The 23124-nt window shown below is 35.0% G+C and overlaps 1 protein-coding gene across 5 annotated transcripts in view; it reads right to left on the bottom strand.

Moving 5' to 3' along the window:
• Positions 1–23124, bottom strand: part of CBLB (Cbl proto-oncogene B) — a 218962-nt gene that overhangs the window by 107038 nt on the left and 88800 nt on the right. For all 5 annotated transcript variants that reach the window (XM_059164255.1, XM_059164254.1, XM_059164256.1 and 2 more), the window contains exons 4-5: positions 21408–21554; positions 2667–2823 (exon numbers count right to left, since the gene is read on the bottom strand). In XM_059164255.1, coding sequence (XP_059020238.1) covers positions 2667–2823; positions 21408–21554 — 304 coding nt within the window. The remainder of the gene's footprint in view (positions 1–2666; positions 2824–21407; positions 21555–23124) is intronic.

Below are 23124 nucleotides of genomic sequence, written 5' to 3'. Positions count from 1 at the left end.
AGATTAATTATTTTCATTCCTGTCAACACAACAGCCCATGGATCAAGGATTAATTTCACCTTTCAAGTCTTTTTATTTTTTTTAAAGATTTTTTTTTTTTATTTGAAAGAGAGAGAAAGAATATGAGAGGAGTAGAGGGAGAGAGTCCTTGAAGCAGACTCCCCACTGAGTGTGGAGCCTGATGCAGGGCTCCATCTCATGACCCATGAGATCATGACCTGGACTGAAAGCAAGAGCTGAATGCTCAACCACTGGTCCACCCAGGCACCCTCAAGTCTTATTACTAAAAAGATACATTTTGTAAGGCTATAGCTTCCTTAGATAGTGATTCTGGGCAAAGTTAACTGAAAACTTTCTGGAAAGGATTCACTACTCTAGATCCCATTAAAAATATCTGTGATTCATGGAAAGAGGTCAAAATACCAATATTCACAGGAGTTTGAAAGAGGTTGATTCCAGCTCTCATGGATGACTTTGAGGGGTTTAAGGCTTCTGTGGAGGAAGTAACTGTAGATGTGGTAGAAACAGCAAGAGAACTAGAATTAGAAGCGGAGCCTGAAGATGATACTGAATTACGGCAATCTCATGATAACAACCTTAACGGCTGAGGAACTGCTCCTTAGGAATGGGTGAAGAAAATAGTTTCTGGACAGAGAAGCTACCCCTGGTGAAGATGCTGTGAAAACTGTTGAAATGAAAATAAAAGATTCAGAATATTAGTTGATAAAGCAGCATCAGGGTTTAAGAGGATTGACTCCAATATTGAAAGTTCTACTGCGGGTCAAATGCTTGCAAACAATATCACGTGCTACAGAAAAGTTGTTGGTGAAAGAAGAACAATCAGCGCAGCAAACTTCATTGTTGTCTTATTTTAAGAAATGGCTGCTACCACTCCAGCCTTCACTACCCTGATCAGTTAGCAGTCAGCAACACTGAGGCAAAGACTCTGCACCAGCAAAAAGATTACAACTCATTGAAAGCTTGGGTGATAAGATTTTTTTTAGCAATGAAGTATTTTTAAATTAAGGTGTATACATTGCTTTTTAAGGACATGATACTATTACACGTGTAATAGGCTACAGTATAGTGTAAATGTAACTTTTAGATACACTAGAAAACCAAAAGAAAAAAAATTCTGACTTGCTCTTGCTTTATTGTGATATTCACTTTATTGCACTGGTCCGGAACTGAATGACCCTGCAGCATCTTCTAGATGTGCCTATATATACCAAGGGAATAATCATGAAACTAGTGTAAACTGAAAATATGCAAAAGCACAATTTCTGCAATCATTAATCTAGTTTCTTATCCTATACACCCAGGTAGAATTATGATCTTAAAGTTGTAATAAAACAAAATGTATTCGATAAGTATTGGTGACAAGAGTTAATTTGCCTTCTGTTAACAGGTCCTTTCATAAATTAAAAGTTAATCCCCCACAATTTGATTTTCTTACATAAATCAGTCACCAGATCCTTGCAAACTCATGCCAAGGAGAATCATAAATCAGAGAAGGGAAATTCTTATAACATGGGAAACATGAAAACCAATATTATACTCCAACATTTGTTGAAAGCATGTTTCAAACAGAATAAATCTTACTATAGACTAAAACAATAAAAAAATTGCATCAGAATACAAGCAAGTCTGTTTTCTGATCAATTTACCTCATTTAATATAGAATTACTACAATCATAAAGATTTTAAGTGGAATTCTTTCATTGTGTGACTACTTGAATTGAATGTCATAGATGATATACAATTTAGTGGCAGAGTCAAATTCAAGACACAAATTTCAAGTCTTCATGTCTAATTCCATGAAGATCTACAAAAGAATAAAATGATAGCATCCAGCTTTCATCATTCGATTACACTTGCTTCTGAAAAGCTATGTGAAGAAATTTATAAAGGACAGATTAAAAAATAAAAACAACAGGACTAGAAGGTTAATGTCACCGTCATGCATATTAGTGAAGAAACAAGAAAAGAAAAACAAAAACAAAGCCTAAATTTTCCAAAAGAGGAATTTGTTAAATCAATGACATACTATTTTGATGGACTATTATGTAGCAAATGAAAATTAATAATTTTATTAATGAAAAAGATTTACTGACATGAAAAAATGTTTATAACATATGATTGAATGAACAACATAAGTTGTAAAACAGTATACACCATTGGAATCTCCTATAGAGAACCTGATAAATTTACTATTTATTGCCAAGTTTACTATTTCCTTTTTCACCAAATGAATGCAGGAGACAAAGGGTTCGAGAAGTTAGGATACAACCTCAGCAAATGCCCACCTGTAAAATTTGCATTCTGTTAGTCACTGGGCTAAAAAAGACAAATTAAAATGAAAAACTAAATAGGAAATTCAGAAACCAAGCTCTTCTGCCTGAATCTTCTCAAAGCCAACAAGCAATCATCAGCCTCATAGCACTTGGTCCTTCGAACTTAAGCCTTCAACATACAGCAGTGACCAAAAAGTTACATCAGTGACTTCAAAATTAGAGACTACTGAAAATGACATGATTTCTCATATGTTTAAGTCTGTGAGAGAGCTGTACATACACACGTACACACAAATGAACCGATGCACCTCACATGCACACACAGGGAGGGAGATCAGGAGGGAGGAAAGGATGAAGACATAGGAAGCTTACCTGAAAAAGCCTGGTAAAAATATCAAATTCAAAAACTGAAATGTAATCATTACAAGTTAAATCAATTGTTGATTTCAGAGCCATTGCTTCCAGGCCAGAGCTAATCTGATGAACCTCATGAAGGCACTGTCTGAATACTTTCCATGGTACAATAGTTCTGTGCAAGGAAAAGAAAAATAAAGAAAAAAAAAAAGGAATTGAATCAAGTGTCATTTAAGACTAGCTTTCACTGAAAAGCACAGTTCAATCATAACATTAATATAATCAATTGCATTTGTACTAAAAGACAAATAGTTGACAAAAAAGACTAATAGGTGTTCATAATTTAGAACACCGGTAATGGGTTTTGCTAATTGGCTTATTTTCCATTTGCTAAGAATGGGACAAAAATCTAAGTCAATTTCTCGCTCAAACAATCCTTGGCTATCAAGATATTTCCAAAAATACATTCAAAAGAAGTGATGAGGTCAAAGTTCTGTGTGTCTGACCTCTTGTGTACATAAGATCATTTGACTTTAAATCAAGTTAAATTATTCCCCTCTTTATTTCTTTAAAATAACTCTAAGACTATGGGTACGTACAATAGTAGGAATTCTTTATTCATGGCACAAAAGAGTAATCCACCATTTTGAGAAAGCTCAGGTGGAAAGTCAGGAGGGCATTTTAGCCATTACCCGCCTTGTATTCTGCAGAAAAAAGAGTGCATTATCTAACCTTTTGTATTAATACAAAGGGAAATTTTAAATTGTTTAACCGACCACACTGGCTAGCATATAGAAACATATTTATTCAAAACTTTTTACTTTTCTCAAATATCACGCAGCAAAATTTTTATTAAGTAACATTTACATAGTTTAAAAATTTAGAAGAGGAAAAAAAATGATATGCAAGGAAGTCTCCCAGTCTGTCCTCCACCTGGCCAGTTTCTGACACTCACCACCTCCTCACCCACCATGAAAATAAGTAATACTCATTATTCCTCCCTTAGTTCATTTTCCTCCTTTTGGAATGTTAAATGCCTACTCCTGAATAGGTGAAAGAAAGAAATCATTCACGTTTTTAAAATTTTAAGCTGCTGTTTTCACAACAGGACATCATAAGAGCTATACATACCCTCCTATAAGATTATAAATATTTAAGCCTTAGGTTTTTCTTTATTAGTATCTCTTAAGAAGTAAAAGACTCAGGCAGAATGGAGTACTCCGGCCCTATGCTATACTAATCCTCCCAGTGAAGCACTGCCATAAGGGTACAATTACATATTCATTCAGTAATTATCTACTGCAGTGGTTGTCAAACTTGAGCATTCATAGGGATCACTGAAGGGCTTGTTAAGACAGAAATTGCTGGTCCGCAACCCAGGATATTCTAACTCACTATGACTGAGGTGGGGGGAGAACTTCAAGTTCTAATAAGTTCCCAAGTGATGCTGACACTGCTGGCTGATCTGGGGGCAACACTTTGAGAGTCACTGATCTCATAATTGCTAAGGCACTGTGGGTAAATACAATTATGAAAATACACGATACCATCTGTCCTTGAAAAAGATACACACAGGGTAGAAATAAGACGTGTAATACTTAAAAAAAAATACCTGGGGTGGGGTGGGGTGGGATATACGAGGAAGTACTGGAGGAATTCAGAGAAGGAGTGATCTACGGCAAGACGAATAAATGAATGGTGGGGCAGGCTGACGATACTATGCTACTTTATAAGAAGGTGTAGGTTTGATATACCACTAAAAGAAAGAAAAATATGAGGCTGAATACATCAAAAGGCTTTCCTCTATGTATGAAAAAAACAGGAAACCACAGAGAACTGAAGAGACACACCACATCAGACACCATTTAGAAGAAACACACGTCAGGCTCTGATTAAGGTTAACAAAATGCTGCTGTTTTAAGAAAACAAGGAAAACTTCTTATGATAATGTTAGAAGGCTAATTGATTTATGGCAAAGTGAAAATATGCAATTGTGTCCAGTTTCATTACAGTTACCACGAAAGTAATGCTTAAGCAGCACATTTTTCTTTTCCAAATTAAGGTTCAAATATTCAATGCATAAAAGGGACATGAACCATAATATTCGAATTTTTTAAAAAATTATACAAAAACTACTGATTTAAGAATGTTATATATTTTATTTTTGTATGCACATGTTAAGAGAAACCTGTCTTGCATATGAAGAATAAAAAGTACATCAAATGGATAGACGCCTTTGATATGTTATCATAACAAAGTTATCTTCATCCCAATATTTAAGGCACTTGCAGATCATAACTCTTTTCAATACCCAATGATTTCCCAGAACAAATTGTTAAAAAATGTATGAACTTCTAAAATTGTAGTCTAACATACCACTTTGGAACAATAATTTACAAAGGAGCAAGCCACATTTCCCTAGTAATTGTGTAAATGACACTTGTTCACAGTTCACTTGTGATAAAGGCCCAAACAAGCTTAATTAAGGGTTTTAACAGGGATTAAGAAGAAAGGGCATTATCTGGTTAACTAACTACATATACAATTTGTGCAACAGATACTTTTTCTTTATCAGCTGAGCCACCCACCATAGAAAATGGTGGGAAGGAAGAGGGTTTCATGAGTGAAGAACAGAAATGGTGTGCAATGACTTCTTAAAAAAAAGGAAAACAACAACAACAACAACAACCAGGTTCTAAAACTGTTGCTAAGGAGCTAACCTTTCCAAAGAGGATTTCAAGATTTCAGGTTGCTACCTTCTTCCCTGATGTGTGTGTGTGTGGGGGGGGGGGTGAGGAAGAGGATAGCTTTTCACACTTTTAATTAAGCTATAGCAATAGAGAGTAGTAGTTTCTATTCTCTTTCCCTAGAGATGAAGTCAGAGAAAATATTAATGAAAATTGTTTCACAAATACATACAAACTTCATTGTGCTGGCAAAGAACTGGGAATAGAAACGAGGAAGAAAAAGAAAAGGAATAGAACATAAAAGCTTCAAGCTCTCACCAATCCAAAAATACTTTAATAGGTCCTTTTTGCCACTTACAATCACTTTAATTACAAGTTGAATTAATTTTAAAATCTACTAAAAGTACAAGTAGTTGTTAATCCACAAAGAATGGAATACAAGGCCAATGGTTAGCTAGACACTTAAAATAGTAATGATTTCAGGATTTTTAAACTTCCAGTAGGAATAAGAGCCGCCATTTATTGATGTCATTTTTATTGATTGATTGGTTGATTATCTACTCTTTCCGCCAATCACCAGATGCTATTATAATATCTATTACTGGAGTTTGTCACAATAATAGCATGAGGCAGATAATATATTTATTTTCACGATACAGATGGGAAAACCGAAGCCTAAGGAGGTTAAATAATTTGCCAAAGACTGACTATATATGTTCAGGCATTTTTGTAAGTTCAGAACAGAAATATAAATAAAGTCACAATCTAATTAAGTGTAAAGTCTTGGAAATAAGTCGTGTTGTGCCATGTGCAAAAGTTATTATAGAAAACGATGGATGTGCCTTAGAAACCCCATGAGATGTAGCTCCTTAAGAACAGGAATTGTATCTTATTCACCTTTACCCAAAACAAACAAGGTGTGCAACTAAGATTTGTATAACTAAATTAAACGGTGTCTAGGGAAAGCAAGGGAGTGTTACATGGAGGAGAGCCCAGTATTTGTGCTCCACCTGCTTTCTCTACTGCACAGAAATCTTTTGAGGACTGAAAGAGTAACAGTCTGTTCTTATCATGTCAGGAGAGATAAGAACTTAATACATTATTTTATTGTTAGATGAGAAGTCTTGGTCTGTTTACCAAGAAAATAAGAGTAACTTTATTTATTGTCTTGAAAACAGAGTGAGTGTCCTTTCAGATAAAAACAGATACACGGAAACAAAACTGAAAATGTGTCAGTAGGTCAGCAACTGACATGTCACTCAAATCTTCCAGGCTTTTCTCCTCTTCCACAAAAGTAGAAGAGTGTATTGGGTATTCCAATTTGAAAATCTTGCAGTTTAATAAAATAAAAGGAATGGAAGACAAAAATTGTTAGGAGATTATCACCAAAAAAAAAAAAAAAAAAAAAAAATCTCAACAAAGGCTAGTTTTTGAAAAGTCATATACTTCTGGTGTGAGTGAGAATTTATACAGAATTTCTAAAAAGCAATTTGGCAACAAGTTTCAAAAGCCTATATTTTTTGACCCTGAAAGCCTATTTCTAGGGATTTTACCTCACAAAATTATGTCAAAAATAAATAAATAAACACACAGCAGCACATATATCCACCCATAAGTCTCTTCAATACAGTATTGTTCATAACAGTAAAAAATTAAAAACAAATGTGCTCAATGGTAATAATAAGACATACTATATTCAAAGATTATAATATTTTAACAGCAATTCACAGTTGTACAAAAGAATATTGTCATGGAAAAGTGTCCATGACATTCTTAAATGGGAATAGCATTTTTGAAATTGTATGTCCTTTATGATCCAATGCTAAAAACTATCTAAAATGTCCGGAGAGATCAATACACATTTTAACTGATAAGAACTGATCATGGTGGGAGTTGAAGTGATTATTTTATTTTTCTCTACAGCCAGAAGTTTGTTAGAAATAATGACATAAAAGACATGCTACAACTGTTTTAAAATATATTTCATAATCATAAGAAGAATCAAAAACAAAAATTATAACAGTATTTGCCTTGGACATGATTTTATATGAAAGAAATACAAAAGAATTTACATATTGAACTATGAGAAGAAATAAGAGAATTCAACATAGTTTCAGAATATAAAACTAATATAAAATCAGTTGATCTCTATAAATAAGCAATGCATCATTAGAAAATAAAACTTAAAAATACTTGATTTTTACAACAGCATCTGAAAATATTAAAAAAACAGGAATGAAGTTAACAAAAGATGAGCAACGCCAAGAGATAAACACAAATACACACACAATCAGAGATATAAAAGACACAAAGGGATAGAACACTTTAATGGACTGACAGATTCAATATTCTAAAGATATCAATAATCCCCAAACTCACTCTCAGATTTAATATAACCGCAATCAAAAATTCTAGGAGATCTATTTGTAGTAGGAAATGGTAGGCTGATTCTAAACCTTATAGGGAGACGTCAAAAGCCAAGAATAATGAAGCCCGTCTTCAATAAAAACAACACTGACAAACTCATACTCTGTATTAATTAAGACAGTGTGATAACTACACAAGAATAAACAAATAGATGGAACAAAACAATAATTTTAGAAAGAAATACAACCATATTTGGAAATTGGATATTGCAGATAAGATTTAAATAAAATTTAACGGCAGTGCGGAATGAGGTTTTCAATAAATGCTGCTGGGTCAAATGGATGTACATACGGAAGAAACTGAATCTTGACTCTTCCCTAACACTATATAAAAGTTTTATTTTAGATTATTGTTTTATCTTTGATATTTAGGTCTAAGGTTAAAGGGTTTTTTTTTTTTTTTAGTAGAAACTAGAGAATATCTTTAATACTTTAGAGCAAGCAAAAAATTTAAACAGGACCCAAAATGCTCAAAGGATAAAGAAAAAGAGAAATTAAAACCTGCATTCATGAAGAGAGATCACTAACAAAGGGGAAAAGGAAACACACATTGGGAGAAACATATAATTGACAAAAGAGTCCTATCTAAATATTAATAATAACTACTCAAAATTGGACAAATGATTTTCACATACACAAAGAAATCAAAATGTTCAATAAACAAAGATATATTCAGCTTCACTGGTCATCAGAAAAGTGTACATTAAAAACACAGTGAGATTCCACTTGACATCCCTAGTATGGTTTATGAAGAAGAAAAAAATCACAAAGGATATCAAAGGGTTGGAGAAGATACAGAGCAACAGGAACCTTTAGGCACTGCTCAAAGGTGATTCGGTTGGTAAGCCACTTTAGAAAACTCTTAAAAGCTACTAAGTCTAAAACTATGCGGAAACTAGAATCCAGCAATTCCATTCCTAGATACATCCAACAGATATGCATATATGGGTTTTTAAAAATATATTTTAAAAAAGTTCATAATAGCACTACTGATAATAACCCAGAGGAGGAAGAACCCAATGGCCATCATGAATAGAATTGATAGGTAAAGTATGGTATAGCTGCACAATGGAGCAAGAAGAATGAACAGTCTGTTCCGGAGCAGAACCTGGGTCAATTTCATAAACAAAGAATGAAAGGAGACAGATTTTTTTTAAAAGAACATAGTTGTAGAATTTCAACTATGAATGATTCCATGAAGCTAGGAGTCAGGATACCATGAGCAGACGGTGACTGTATGGAACTTGCTGAGAGGTTGGGGGGAAGGGGTGCTCGGAATTACAGGTAATACGCTATTTATTTTGGTGGCATTTACACTGGTGTGTTCACGGCATGAAAATTCTTTGCCTTACACTTATGCTTTGTATACTTTTCTGTATGTATATTAAACTGAATATATAAGGCTTTACAAATTTTTACATAAAAACTTGAAAAAGAAGAAAATGTGGGAACAGATGTAGTACTTGTCATAATATAAACAAGGAAGTCAATGTGTATTTGTTGGTTGCTGGTTTTGTTGTTCTGGTGGGGGTGGGGTGTTGACAGTAGTTGTTTCAAATTCCTTCTTTAAAGGAGATAAAATGTCACCTTGATTTTAAACAAAATGAAAATCTGTTCTATCTGTATTAACCCATTCCTATTTTTAATTTCATTTGAATTTGGTCAGAAAATTCACTTTGACCAACAACGATATATTCAGTGTCAATACCTTTAAGTTGAGGGCTAGTTTTGTTCAGAAGATAATGAAACATTCATAAGACGTTTTATATGTTTTGATTTTTATTATGGATGCAAATACTAGTACTGTGACTCCTAAGTCTGTTGATACATTAACATATAGTTATTCCCTAAATCCAATATTTTTCCGCACTTATGTCTGTATTTTGTTACAGAATATGGAAATAGACTGTTATCAGGCTCTACTGTTCTTACTCTTCCATCACAAATGTTTCTAGACACGAAAGTTTTTGTTTTTGAAAAGCAAATATTTTCCAGCAACCCACACAAAAACCGTATCAAAATTCTCATCAAATAGTTACCTTACGACTCCTCACGGACACAATGGTAACCATGGTTATCAAGGATAATCATAATTAGATCTAATCATTTCTGTGAAAACTCTTGACTCTCATACAGAAAGACACATACATTGCATATTTAGGGTTTTTTTTTTTTCCTCAAAAACATTCATAACATTTGGTCTATAGTGTAGACAAGCATTACTTCTCTGTAAAATGGACAAGTATCATTCTCATTTTCAGATTCTGAAAGTAAAACTTCGAGACAAATACTTTTTATAAAATTGCAGAAACAAGGAAAATAGTTTCTTCAACATTATTCCTGATTTTCTCAGTAAGCTCATTCACATGATAGATTTGATGCTTTCTGACTTCTGGTCTCATGACCAGACGTTGGAACATGACAAATTTACTACAGGCATGGCATTACTTTGGACATAATTCCATTTATTTTCTGGCTTTGAAATAAATAAAATGTATTGGTGAAAAGGGATAGGAAGAGGAACTATAAATATAATCTGTAAGAACATGTCAAAATCCCATGTTTAATTTTTCTACTTAGTAGTCATTAACCATAGACAAACATAGATTCTGGTCTTAAAACAATGAATATTTGTTCTTTTCTTTCTACTGCACAACTTTCTTCAGTATATTGTTTCTGAAAGGTTAATGATACTTGGTAGGTTTTAAGACACATGAGCTACATGGATCACAGCAAGATAACCTTTTATCTTCTGAGGTCAGATTAAAGAAAATCAGGAAGTTATAGATCCTGAAATTAGAAAATCCTGTCACAGAAGGGTTTAAGCAAGGCTTTAAAATGATCTTCTCTTTAGCAATAAGAGCTCAGCCTATCTTATAACCAACAAAGTCCATAATTTAAAAAATTCCTCATAAATCTCTCTACAAAGGTGAAATGAGTTGACAAGCAATAGGCAAAGTCTGCTAGATCTAAGTTAAACGGAAGCAAAAGAAATATCCAATTTCAACAACACTTCTAAAACCCTCACATAAGAAACTGCATAAACACATGGAGCCTATTAAAGCTTTGGCTATGAAGGAGACTTAAAGAATTTCTTAAAAGAGAAAATAAATCAGATATTAAGTGCCTTCATGTTACTGCAACTAATGGAAACGTTAAGGTCTTTATCTAGCTTGATCTTTAAGTACTATTATCTGGTTCATCTCCTCCTTTCTTTAAATACTGTCTTCCTTTAGCAGGTGTAATTCCGCCATGCTCCTCATGTTTTTTTCCCTGCTTTTCTGGCAATTCCTCCATTTTCTTAAATTTCTTCAATGCACACTTCATTTATCAGAATTCCTTTTTTTTTTCTTTTTAAGATTTATTTATTTCTTTTAGAGTGAGAGAGCATGAACAAGAGGGGCAGAGGGAGGAGAGAGAGAATCTCAAGCAAACTCCAGGCTCAGCTTGGAGTCTGACTCGGGGCTCAATCTCAACCATCATGACCTGAGCCAAAACCAAGAGTCCAACTCTAATTGACTATGCCACCCTGGCACTCCCATTTATCAGAATTCTTTAAGCATCTGTCCCTCTTCATTCTCCCTGCACATTCTGCATGGTCTACATCAATGGCTTCACAAAGCTTTCAGAGATTACAAACTCAAATATCTGGGAACCAGGCAGTTAACAGAAATGAGTAAAGAGATCCAGCTAAGGACTGCAATGAACTGAAGGAGAGCATGTCTCAACTGGGCAGCTGGCACCCAGGTCTAGAGAAATGTTGCCCTGTCAGAATTGCAATCTAGTGGTGTCGTCACTTCCAATTATTCAATGAAATTCAATACACTATTTTTATGGAAAATGAATTTTTAAAAGTTACTATTAATTTTTTTGTCAAATATTTCATAAAGCCAAGAAATACTCCACAGGCTATCAACCTGCAAACTCTCATAGATACACCATCAATTCTAAAATCTCTACCCTATTCTATATTCTTTCCATAGTCTCAAGGTTATATATCCAACTTACCAATGCTTATCACCACATAGATTTATCTAGGTACACAAAATCAAACATAGTCTAAACTGAGCTTATCTGGATGCCAAATCCCCTCTTCTTCCTATTTTTCCTCTCCCACTGAAAGTGCCCCAGTTGTTCAAGTTAGAAATTGAGAAATCACATTTGACTTTCTTCTGCCTCATATAGCTTAATAATTAGGTATGCTTCAATTTATCTTTATATCATTCTCAAATCCATGTACTCCTTTTACTTACATATATGTAAAGTTATTTGGTGTATTGATTCCATTTCATGTATTATTTTATATATGAATTATTTTATGTATATTATTATAAGTGCTACCTAGTTTTCTACAACGGCATGCTACCTATGAGTCTTCTATTTCTCTTCTAATTTTTCAGTTTCTAAAGTATGTAGGGGTGGGGGAGGCAGTTAGACCCCAGAGGGTACACAAGATGATCCTTTTTGGGATAAGAAGAAAATATTGAAATTCTACTTACATATTTATGTAGTTTTTATTTTTATTTTTTGGAAAATTATTTATTTGAGAAAGAGAGGGAGATAGAGAAAATGAGAATGAGTCAGGTGGTGAGAATCTGAAACAAACTCTGAGCTGAGCATGGAGCCCGATGCAGGGCTTAATCTCACAACCCGAAGGTTATGACCTGAGCCAAAACCACGAGTCAGATGCTTAACTGACTGAGCCACCCAGGTGCTCCTTTACATAGTTTTAAAAATTTGTATTTTATCAGGGTGCCTGGGTGGCTCAGTGGGTTAAGAGCCTCTGCCTTCGGCTCAGGTCATGATCTCGGGATCCTGGGATCGAGCTCCACATCAGGCTCTCTGCTCAGTGGGGAGCCTGCTTTCCTCTTTCTCTCTCTGCCTGCCTTTCTGCCTGCTTGTGATCTCTGTCTGTCAAATAAATATATAAACTCTTTAAAAGATTCTTTTTTGTATTTTATGTCCACTATTTGTCTTACATATGAGATTACATGTTATTAATATAAAAATATATGTATGTATGCAGATGATAATTTAATAGATGGACATTGGGGAGGGTATGTGCTATGTTAAGGAAAAAAAAGTATTTAGTAAGTTAGTAATAGTGAATATAATCAAATGGGTTTGGAAGCCACTGCTCACATTCATTATCCATACTTCAGCAAGAAGTCACCCACCTAAAAATACAAGAGGAACCAGGTCCAGGCCTAAAACCCATCAATGGGTTCCCATTGTTCTCAGGGCTGCAAAGAACAGAGTTTTAAAAATGCAACTTTGTATAGGGAAAAGAAAGTACAAAGGGATGGAATAGGACAGAGCTTTCAAAGCACAGAGTAACAGTTGCAAGTACTTGGGTCCTTGAAACAGGGTAACTCCTACAGTGGGTCATAAACCACTACCCCTTATTTGGGTTCCATGTTCACCAAGAATTTTTAAATGGCTCCACTGATAATTTATTGATGGGGACATATACATCCTCATCTGCCTGATAGTGGCATCAATCATTGTAAATTTAAAAAAATTCTCGGTTATAGAGCAATTTATGAGCTCAGTTAAATTGTGTCCACTCTGTAAACATACTCTTGGTTCCATGAAATCATGGTTTCAAGGATGAGAATCAGAACCTAAATCATGGTGATTTCACTAGGTAAAGGTCACTTACTGAAGCACTCAGAGTGAAAAGAAGGAGAAAGAAAAAAATAACAAAAAGGAGGAAAAAATGAAGGTGGTTATGTAACCTTGAAGTTATCTCTATCTTTCTTTTGATCTCCAGCAGACACTGTAATAGTTCAGTCTCAATCACAGCATTTTCCATGGAACAGACTCCTTCTTAACATATGTGCAACCCATACAACATACCAGCTCCTCCACGAAGCCGGAGTGGTCCTCTGACCCCGCTAGTAAATAATTTCATATTTGTAACATTATTTAGGCACCTTTCTAAGGCACATACCTGGTTTAAATATTTATTAACTCTGTATATACTCTCTTCTCCAAATTGAATACATATTGCTTAAAGACAGAAAATTATAATTTGGCATCTTATTTGCTTTTTGTATCTAAGATCTTGTTATAAGGAGTTATACAAAATAGACCTCTAATTTTATTTTCCTTATTAATATAAAGACCTTTAGAATTTTTTAAAAATAGGCAATAACAGAAGTTGACTAAATGAGAGAAATATTAGATATCATTTCTTGAGTTCTAAGTCAGTTTTTTCCTGAGCTCCTGCCATCCAGTTACCTTGTACAGGTCCTTAATTTCTACTGTGGATTAAATATGATTAAGTTGCCTTTTCTCTGACTAGAGGAAACACTGACCTAGTTAATATGCTAAAATAATATATATCTCACCCATTGGAAAAGTAAAGAAACTACTGTCCTTCCTTTCTTATTAAAAGTGAAAGGAGAATACAGGAAACCAAAGAAGGTCCATACCACTTCCCCAGGAAATCAAAGGTAGAGGCAGTAAAATGAGCTTTAAATAGATAATTTTTTTCCACGGTAAGCAGGGCAGTGTCTTATATTCTATCCTACACCCAATTTTAGAAAATTTACTATTTGTTTTTGGATTTTGCTTTCAGATTTCTAGGGACTATAGAACACCCATCACATAAAATTGAATATTAACTAAATTATCCGCGTAATAATTAATATAATAGAGTTTAGAAGAAGATGAAAAGTTTGAATTGGTTAATTATTCCACAATACAGAGTACTTACTAAATGCCGGACACTGATCTCTAGCTTTTAGTAGCAGTAGATTTTAACTCTTTTAACCTTTATGACAACACTACATAGGAAGTATTATTGTTTATTATTATCGACATCTTATAGATAAAGAAACTGATACATGGAGAAACCCAGTAGATTGTCCAAAGTCACAAAGTTAGTAAATGTTACAGTCAGACCTGAATGAAGACAACCTACCTGCATACCTACCTGTCAGCCTGTTGCCTCCTGATCAAACAAGCAAACTGTGTCCCTGTCATATCTCACATAGGCACACACCCACATACAGTCCTTTACTCCTCAACTCACTTGAATTAAATAAATGACAGTTCCTGAAATCTAAATATGAGACATTGTGCTGAGGTACTTCAGGACATACAAGGATAAATAAATAAACCTCATTTCATGGAGCTTATCGTCTAATGGGAAGTAAAATAGCTAGACAAATAATTTTAAAACAATGAAAATAATAAATACAAAGGATAAACAAGAGCTTAGGGGGGTTTAAGAAGAGATGTAGGGACAAAAACATGTTGCTGTCCCTACAAGATGTAGGGACAGAATCATAAGCAAGACTCACTCTGAGAGATTAATCAGAACATAAATGCCAGAGCAAATAAAAACCATAAGCGGGAGCAGCATTAGGAGCACTCAGACACCTGTAACTTCTGGTATGTCAGGAAACATCCAAATAATCCAGCTTGACTGAAGACCAGGACATAAGTAAAAGAAAGAAATGCTAGAAAAATACATGAATTCATCCAACAATTACTGTCTGTTATGTATACAGTACCTAAAGGATTCATTCAATACCTTTAAAGGATAAGGTTGAAAGACAACATTAAAAATGAAGTTAGCTTATTAGAAAACACTGGACACAGAGTTTAACATATACTAACTGCCAATGTATCTGGATGAAATTTTTTGGATAAAAAGTCAACAAAGAGCTTCACAGTCAAGCAGGAAAGAGCCACAAAGCATACCTTCAATAATACAAACATGTCTAATACACAACAGGGACACGAGGCATGGAATAGTTAAAGTTGACCTTACGGAAGGGTGTATATTAGTGAGAGCAGTACAGAAAAGGGGGCTTCTGAACTGGACTTGAGCAATTTTGGGATGGTAAAAAAGAAAGAAGAGGCTAGGGTGCTTCCAGGGAATTGAACCATAGGAACCAAAGGTTAAAAGAAAAATAAAATCAATTTGTAAATAATAAAGTCATTGAAAATTTGAGCAGAGAATAAATATCCTCCATCCATCCATCCAATTATTCATGCAATCTGTTAACATTTATTAGTGCATACACATTCCAGGAAATGTGCCAGATTCTAAGAAACAAAAATCAGGAAGGCAGGTTCTTGCTTTCAAAACACCTTCCTCGTCTTTCAGGAAATGTGATCATGTCAGCAGTTCACTGCAGTCTAATAGGACAGATAAGAGCAAGGGCACTTGGAAGCCAAGAGTATGGATATTCACTTTAGATTAGGGCAGCTTCCAAAGTGGCATGGGTGAGTAGCTTTCCAAACAGTGGATGCAATCTAGGAAAACAAAAACACAAAAAATAGGGGGGAAATGCACATCAGGAAATACGTGTAACAGTGCTGTGTAGTTAGGTTCTTTCTTTGTGGATGAGCAGACTACAAAGAGATGAAGCCAAAAAACAAACAGTCCCTAAAGTTTGTCATATTAATAGGATTTTACATTTTAACCTAGAATCAATAATAACTCATACAAACATTTCAGACAAAAAAAACTAACAAAAAATAGAATGATTAGTTATGGGGGTTTTGTGTTTTGTTGTTGTTGTTGTTGTTTGTTTGTTTGTTTTGTTTTTTGAGAGCTCTGTGGTCTAAGAAAAACAACAGGACAGATTCTTACTGAAGATACAAAGATGGGTCAGAATGCTGTTGCTGTAATACACAGAAGAATTTGAACTTGAAATTATAGGACAGAACTTGAAGTAAGGATGGAAAGAAGGTGAGACATAAAAAGATGCAGGTTAAGAATTCATAGTTCTTGCTGAATTATAATTTGGCTGGAAATGTATGTCTAAATCTCTTCAGTGTAAAGAAGTGCTTAGCACCAGTGGCCCCAAACCTGCTATCTGACTCGCTTAGAAAAATGACTGTCAGCCACGGTCTAATCCCGCCAATGGAATTTTGTTGTTTTTAACAGTTAGTAATCTACTTTCTGAGACTGGTGCCTAGAGTTTCTGGACTCTAAACTACTATTCCAGAGTGCAAAGATTCAGTTTGGTGTTGATCTTATTTTGCAGAATTTACTTAGACACATTTATTCAATAATGTCACTTCTCTTTCTCTACGTATTTCTACTACCTCCTGGTCAACAGACTAAGAAAGCAGAAGCAGGACTCAAGCATTGAAACATTTAATGAATCTGCATAAAAACCTAACAAATGCAGACCTTCCCAACCAGTTTACCATGGGACATCATTCTTATTGATCGACTTGGGACTCCAGTCAGGCACAGCCTTTTGGCAGCTAGACAGAGCAGAGAGGTGGGCCTAGCCATGACTTTGAAAAGGTTGAGAAGCACAGAAATGAACTATTAGGCATGACACCTAAAGATTTTTGTCTGCTGGAATACGAAATCATACATAGATATCTGTTACATTTCTATACACATATAATGAAGTAGCAGAAAGAGAAATCAAGAAAATGATCCCATTTATAATTGCACTAAAAAGAATAAAACACCTACGTATACACTTAACTAAAGAAGTGAAAGACCTGAACTCTGGAAACTATAAAATATTGATGAAAGAAATTGAACATGACACCAAGAAATGGAAAGACATCCCATGCTCATGGATTAGGAGAACAAATATTGTTAAAATGTCCATACTATACAAAGCAATCTACAGATTTAATGTAATCTCTATCAAAATAACAACAACATTTTTCACACAACTAGTACAAATAATCCTGGAATTTCTATAGAACCATAAAAGAACCTGAAATAGCCAAGTAATCTCAGAAAAAAAAGAATAAAACTGGAGGTATCAGAATCCTGAATTTCAAGATACACTATGAAACTATAGTAATCAAAACAGTATGGTACTAGCATAAAAATAAGACACACAGATCAATGGAACAGAACAGAGAGCCCAGAAATAAACCCATGACGATATGGTCAGTTAATCTTCAACAAAGGAGGGATGACTATGCAGTGGGAAAAAGACAGACTTTTTGACAAATGGTGCTTGAGAAACTAGACAGCTTTATGCAAAAGAATGAAACTGGACCACTTGCTTCCACCATAAACAAAAACAACTCAAAATGGATTGAAGATATACACGTGAGACCCGAAACCATAAAAATCCTAGAAGAAAACACAAGCAGTAATTTCTCTGACATTGACTATAACCACCTTTTTTCTAGATAGATCTCCTGAGGCAAGGGAAACAAGAGCAAAAACAAACCATTGGGACTACATCAAAAGTAAATTAAAAGCTTTGTGGGCACCTGGCTGGCTCAGTCCATAGAGCAGGATACTCTTGATCTGGGGGGGCATGAGGTCAAGCCCCTTGTTGGGCATAGAGCTTACAAAAATAAACAAAACAAAACAAAACAAAAAACCTTCTACACTGCAAAGGAAACAAAAAGACAACCTATTGAGTGGGAGAAGATATTTGCAAATGACATATTCAATAAGGGGTTAGTATCCAAAATACATAAAGGACTTACACAACACCAAAAAACCTCCCAAATAATCCAATTAAAAAATGGGTGGAAGACATGACCGGACATTTCTTCAAAGAAGACATGCGGATGGCCAACAGACACATGAAGAGATGCTCAACATCACTAACCATCAGGGAAATGAAATCAAAACCACAATGAGATATCACCTAACACCTGTCAGAAAGGCTAAAATCAAAAACACAAGAAACAACACTATTGGTGATGATGCAGAGAAAAAGGAACCCTCGTGCCCTGTTGGAGGGAATGCAAAATGGTGCAGCCACCGTGGAACACTGTATGGAGGTTCCTCAAAAAATTTAAATTAGAAATACCATATGATTCAGTAATTTCCCGACTGGGTACTTACCGAAAGAATGTAAAAAGATATATGAACCCATATGTTCCTGCAGCATTATGTACAATATCCAAGATATGGAAGCAGCCCAAGTGCCCATCGATAGTTGAATGGATTAAGAAGATGTGTATACATGTAGAGTGAAATATTACTCAGCCATAAAATAGAATAACACCTTGCTATTTGCAACAACATAGATAGATCTAGAGGTTTAATGCTAAAAATAAGTCAGAGAAAGACAAACACCAAATGATTCTACTCATATGTGGAATTTAAGAAACAAAACAAATGAACAAACAAAAAAAACCTCTTACTATAAGGAACAAACTAGTGGTTATCAAAGAGAAAGGAGGTGGAAGGACTAAGTGAAACAGGTGATGGGGATTAAGACATACTTATCCGAAGGGGCACTGTACTGAGTTATGTATAGAACTGTTGAATCGCTATATTATACACCTGAAACTAATATAACATCCTATGTTAATTATACTGCAATTAAAATTAAAAGAAAATTTTTTTTTCTTGCTTCCTGTATTTATGAGGCCTGAATACTAAAAATGCTTTTAGGAGTTTTACAAAATCTTTTGAAAAATAGTTTTTTTCCCCCAATTTTAATTCAATCTTAATATCTTATTCTGACAGTTACTTTGAAAAAAAAAATTGCAATAATACCTTAAGCTTAAAAACTGCTTTATAAAAATCATAACCCGATTGGCTCTTTTTAGAACTAACTGCTCAATGATTACATTTGTGGAAACAATACTGTTCTCAAGTTTAAAGGCACTGGTTAGATCAAATAAAAGCATTCTCACATGGCTTCAATGTGTAGCTAGATAAATGACAGAAATGCTTCCATATGAGAAATTATGCAAAAATATAAACTAGTATTAGAGCATAAGGAAGATAAAAGAATTCAACCTTTTGAAAGGCTACATCATTCATGTATTTGCTTATTCATTCAATAAAATATTGTGAAATAAGGCAAAAACCCACAGAGAATATAAAGATGGTTTCTCCAATGATCTAATAAAAGAATCATTAATTTTGATGACTATGGAAATATGTCTGAGTTCCAGAAGGAGCTTTAAATTTGGCTCTCATCCCAAAAGTAAAATGTTAAAGAAAAATGAAACAGCTTTCTCAAGTAAGTGAAGACAGGAGAAAAAGGCATAAAAAGGCTTGGGAGGTAAGGAGAGTATTTAATCAGTATTTTAAGACTGCCCCATTTGATTTAATAGTGATTTTACTCATGTAGCAGTTGGAGAGAAATGTCAGCCCCTTGATGTCTATGGTTATAAATAAATCGAAATGAAGAAGTCTGAAATGCATACATAATTCTCTGTGGCTTGAGGTACCAGCAACACAAACTCCTCTCTTTAAAAAAAAAAAAAAAAAAAAAAAAGGTGTGTGGGCAATCTTTCCATTTTTTTACTGACCTTTTGACAAGTGAACAATTTCATGATTCACCAGAATTTTCAGTTTTCAAAAAGAAATACCACAAACATTTTGGCCTATAAATGTTCTTAAAATTTTAAGATAAAGTAGATGTCGAAGATTACCAACTGTTGTGTGTTAGGCTCAAAGTGTTAATATATGAGCTGTGACTTGAAGAAACCCTCTCATTTTGGACTCCCAGAATTGGGCAATGCCTTTCTGCTTTCTATGGTCCACAAGTATTTAATTAGTATACTTTTGGCTGTTATTCTAATTTAGAGGAGGATGAATCTTTCCTTTTAATTTTGCATTTGTGAATGGATACAGGAGCATTATAAATGGCTAGATTTCTGGAACACAAAACGTCCATGTTAGTGGCAATAACAGTATTTCACCCTTTAGTGCTGACAAATCATTCAGAATACATTTTATTTAAGAAATATGGAAAGGGCTTTAACATCTCCAAAGCCAAAAGTTAGAAAGCTAACCACTTAGTACTGAGATAAGCATAGCACTTCATTAAGAGGAAAAAAAAATAAAGAAAAGAAAAGAAGAAAGGAAACTCATTGTTCCAGTGAATTCACCAGCATCAAAGGACTAAAACCATCAAAAGTGTATACCAACATTTTATAGGTCTCATTTCACCAGTTAACATGGAGATTTTTAACTAAGGCATGAAAACAATCTATGTGTAAGCAAGCACTCTTCCCCCTTCACACTCAGCCAGGGTTCTACTGGCGTTCAAGGACATTCTGAGTGTGCTCACCAAAGTTCGTGTCTGGGGAGGAAGTACCTAAAGGAAATCATCTCTATCTGCTACTTTGTGATAACATGATCCTCATTTCTCTATCTCGTTTACACACTTACTCTCTGTGCATCGACACAAAGAAAGCCTGAACTGGGGTGCCAAGGCTTTCTTTCCCACCTGAATATCAAGTCTCAACCGAGCTCACACACCACCTCCTCTGAGAAGCAGTCCTTGATTCATTCAGTCATGAAGCAACTGCTGCCCTCTCTGAATTGTCAGAACAATTTCTTTGTGCCATTTTGAAAGTATCTATCCTTCTCTGCCTTCTATAGTGCACGTGTCTTAAGTGTGTACTAAGTCATAAAAAGCTGTGAGCTTTTGAGAGATTCCATCTTACATACCTTTTACACCTTAGAGCAAGCTATTTCACTCAGTGAATGCTCTTCAAGTAAATGTAGTATAACTGATATTTGCTTTGCAAGGATATAAAACTATTCAGTTATTAAAGCATACTTTTGGTGGCTGAATAGGAAAATTGCAATCAAAATACTCATCAAAAATGTGCCAGTACAGTCTCAAAATATTCGAGTGAAATCCATAACCATGGGGAACCGGAGGCAGGATGAGGTCGTTCTTCAAAATTGGACACAGACTATAATGATCTCTACTTACTTGTCTCCAAAAAACTTTCTCCAGAATTCAGCAGCATCTGCTTTTGTGATACGAAAGTTATCTCCCTGGAACTGCCCATTGGGAAAGATGGCTTTGATTTCTGCCAGCATGTGACTGAAGATAAGGGACAGTTTCGTGAGATTTCGTCTGTGGACACAAGGGGTAAATGAAAAAAATAAATAAACATATGTGCAAGTTTTAATGGGAATATATATTATGAAAGATAAAATTATGTACAGTATTAACATCACATCTTGGGGGCAGATCACGAACCTCAACTTAAGAATGCATCTAAAAACAGTGTTCATACAAACTATCCATTTAAATTCCTACGAGGCTTTCACTTTATGATTCACCCATGTGTTCGTTTAACATAAACATGAACAAGATAAATTACACGGTTTCAATGGGCTTACAGTTGAATGGGAGAATTGCACTCCTGCAAAGACCGTAATCAAATATAAACACTACACACAGAAGATAGCGTGACTACTTCTACATGGGGCAGTGAGGAAAGATTGGTCATTAGAGGAGAAGCTACGAAGATTATGCAGTTTGACAGATAGAACACCTGGAGCAGGGGAAGGGAAGGAAGGAAAGGGAAGCAGAAGGCATTGACCAGGGCAGCAGCAACAGCTTCCATACAAAGTGTAGAGGAACAGGATAGAAGGCTTTGTGTCATAGCCGGGTTTAGCATGGCTAGAGAAGATCAGAAGCTATTGATGGAAATGGCAAGACACAGGATGAGAAATCTTGGTGGGGACAGCACATAAAGAAGCACCGGAAACAATGAACAAACTCTTTGTCAAATAGGCTTTCTACTCCCACCAAGAAATAAAAGTTTCTGGTGATGGGTTCCAGGTATGTGCATAAGTCCAGAAGCTCCCTGAGCGATTCTAATGTACTCCCCTTGCTAAGGGCTACTGCTGGAGGGAACAGGGAACCAAAATGGATTAAAAAGATGGAGCAGAGGATTAAATCTGCTTCAGAAAGAAAAAGTTAAAGTGGTATTAAAAAAAAGGTTTGAAATGGAGGGAAATGCAGGTGTGAATTCTGGGGATTCTGACAGGATTCAAAATGTGATTCAAAATATGATTCACACTTCAAAATACTACTATCACGGGCATTCCTTCCCGCCACTTCCTAAGAAATTTACAACATTATGTTCATCAGTCCAAAACTGCCAGTGCAAAACAGTAAAGAAGCAACTGAAACACAGAACACTGAAGAACTGGTCAGTTTTGAACTGACCTTGCTTTTTTATATTTCTCTTTCTTCAGAATCACCAGGCCTCAATAGGTACACATATAATACTCTATTTTGAAACTTCAGCTATTTTTGTGGGTGTGTTGAGGGGTCAGGATGTGAGGATGGGATGAGTCAATTGCTTTAGGACTAAAAGTAAATATAGACGATATTTACTGCACTGCATTGAAGGCCTTACAACGTCTCAGTCAGTAGGCCCTGGACACTGAGAGATGTGGTTCTTCACCTCACGGTCTCATATCTGTGCTTAATAACTCTCAGATAGTAAGTGAAAACATGTTAGGTACCTAAGAGATCATATAATATGCACCTGTCAATAAAGTCAATGAGTACCACTCTCTAAAACATTTCGAAAAGAAGCCAACAGCTTCCCATGTAAGATGAATACGGAATACATGAAGGTACTCATGATAAAAAGTGGGCAAAGTAGGAATGAAAGGAAAGCAAGAGT

This window comes from Mustela lutreola, chromosome 2 (assembly GCF_030435805.1).
Source record: "Mustela lutreola isolate mMusLut2 chromosome 2, mMusLut2.pri, whole genome shotgun sequence".
NCBI classification, from domain to species: domain Eukaryota; kingdom Metazoa; phylum Chordata; class Mammalia; order Carnivora; family Mustelidae; genus Mustela; species Mustela lutreola.
Note: the sequence above shows the minus strand (reverse complement) of the source record. Positions and strands in the feature narration are given on the sequence as shown.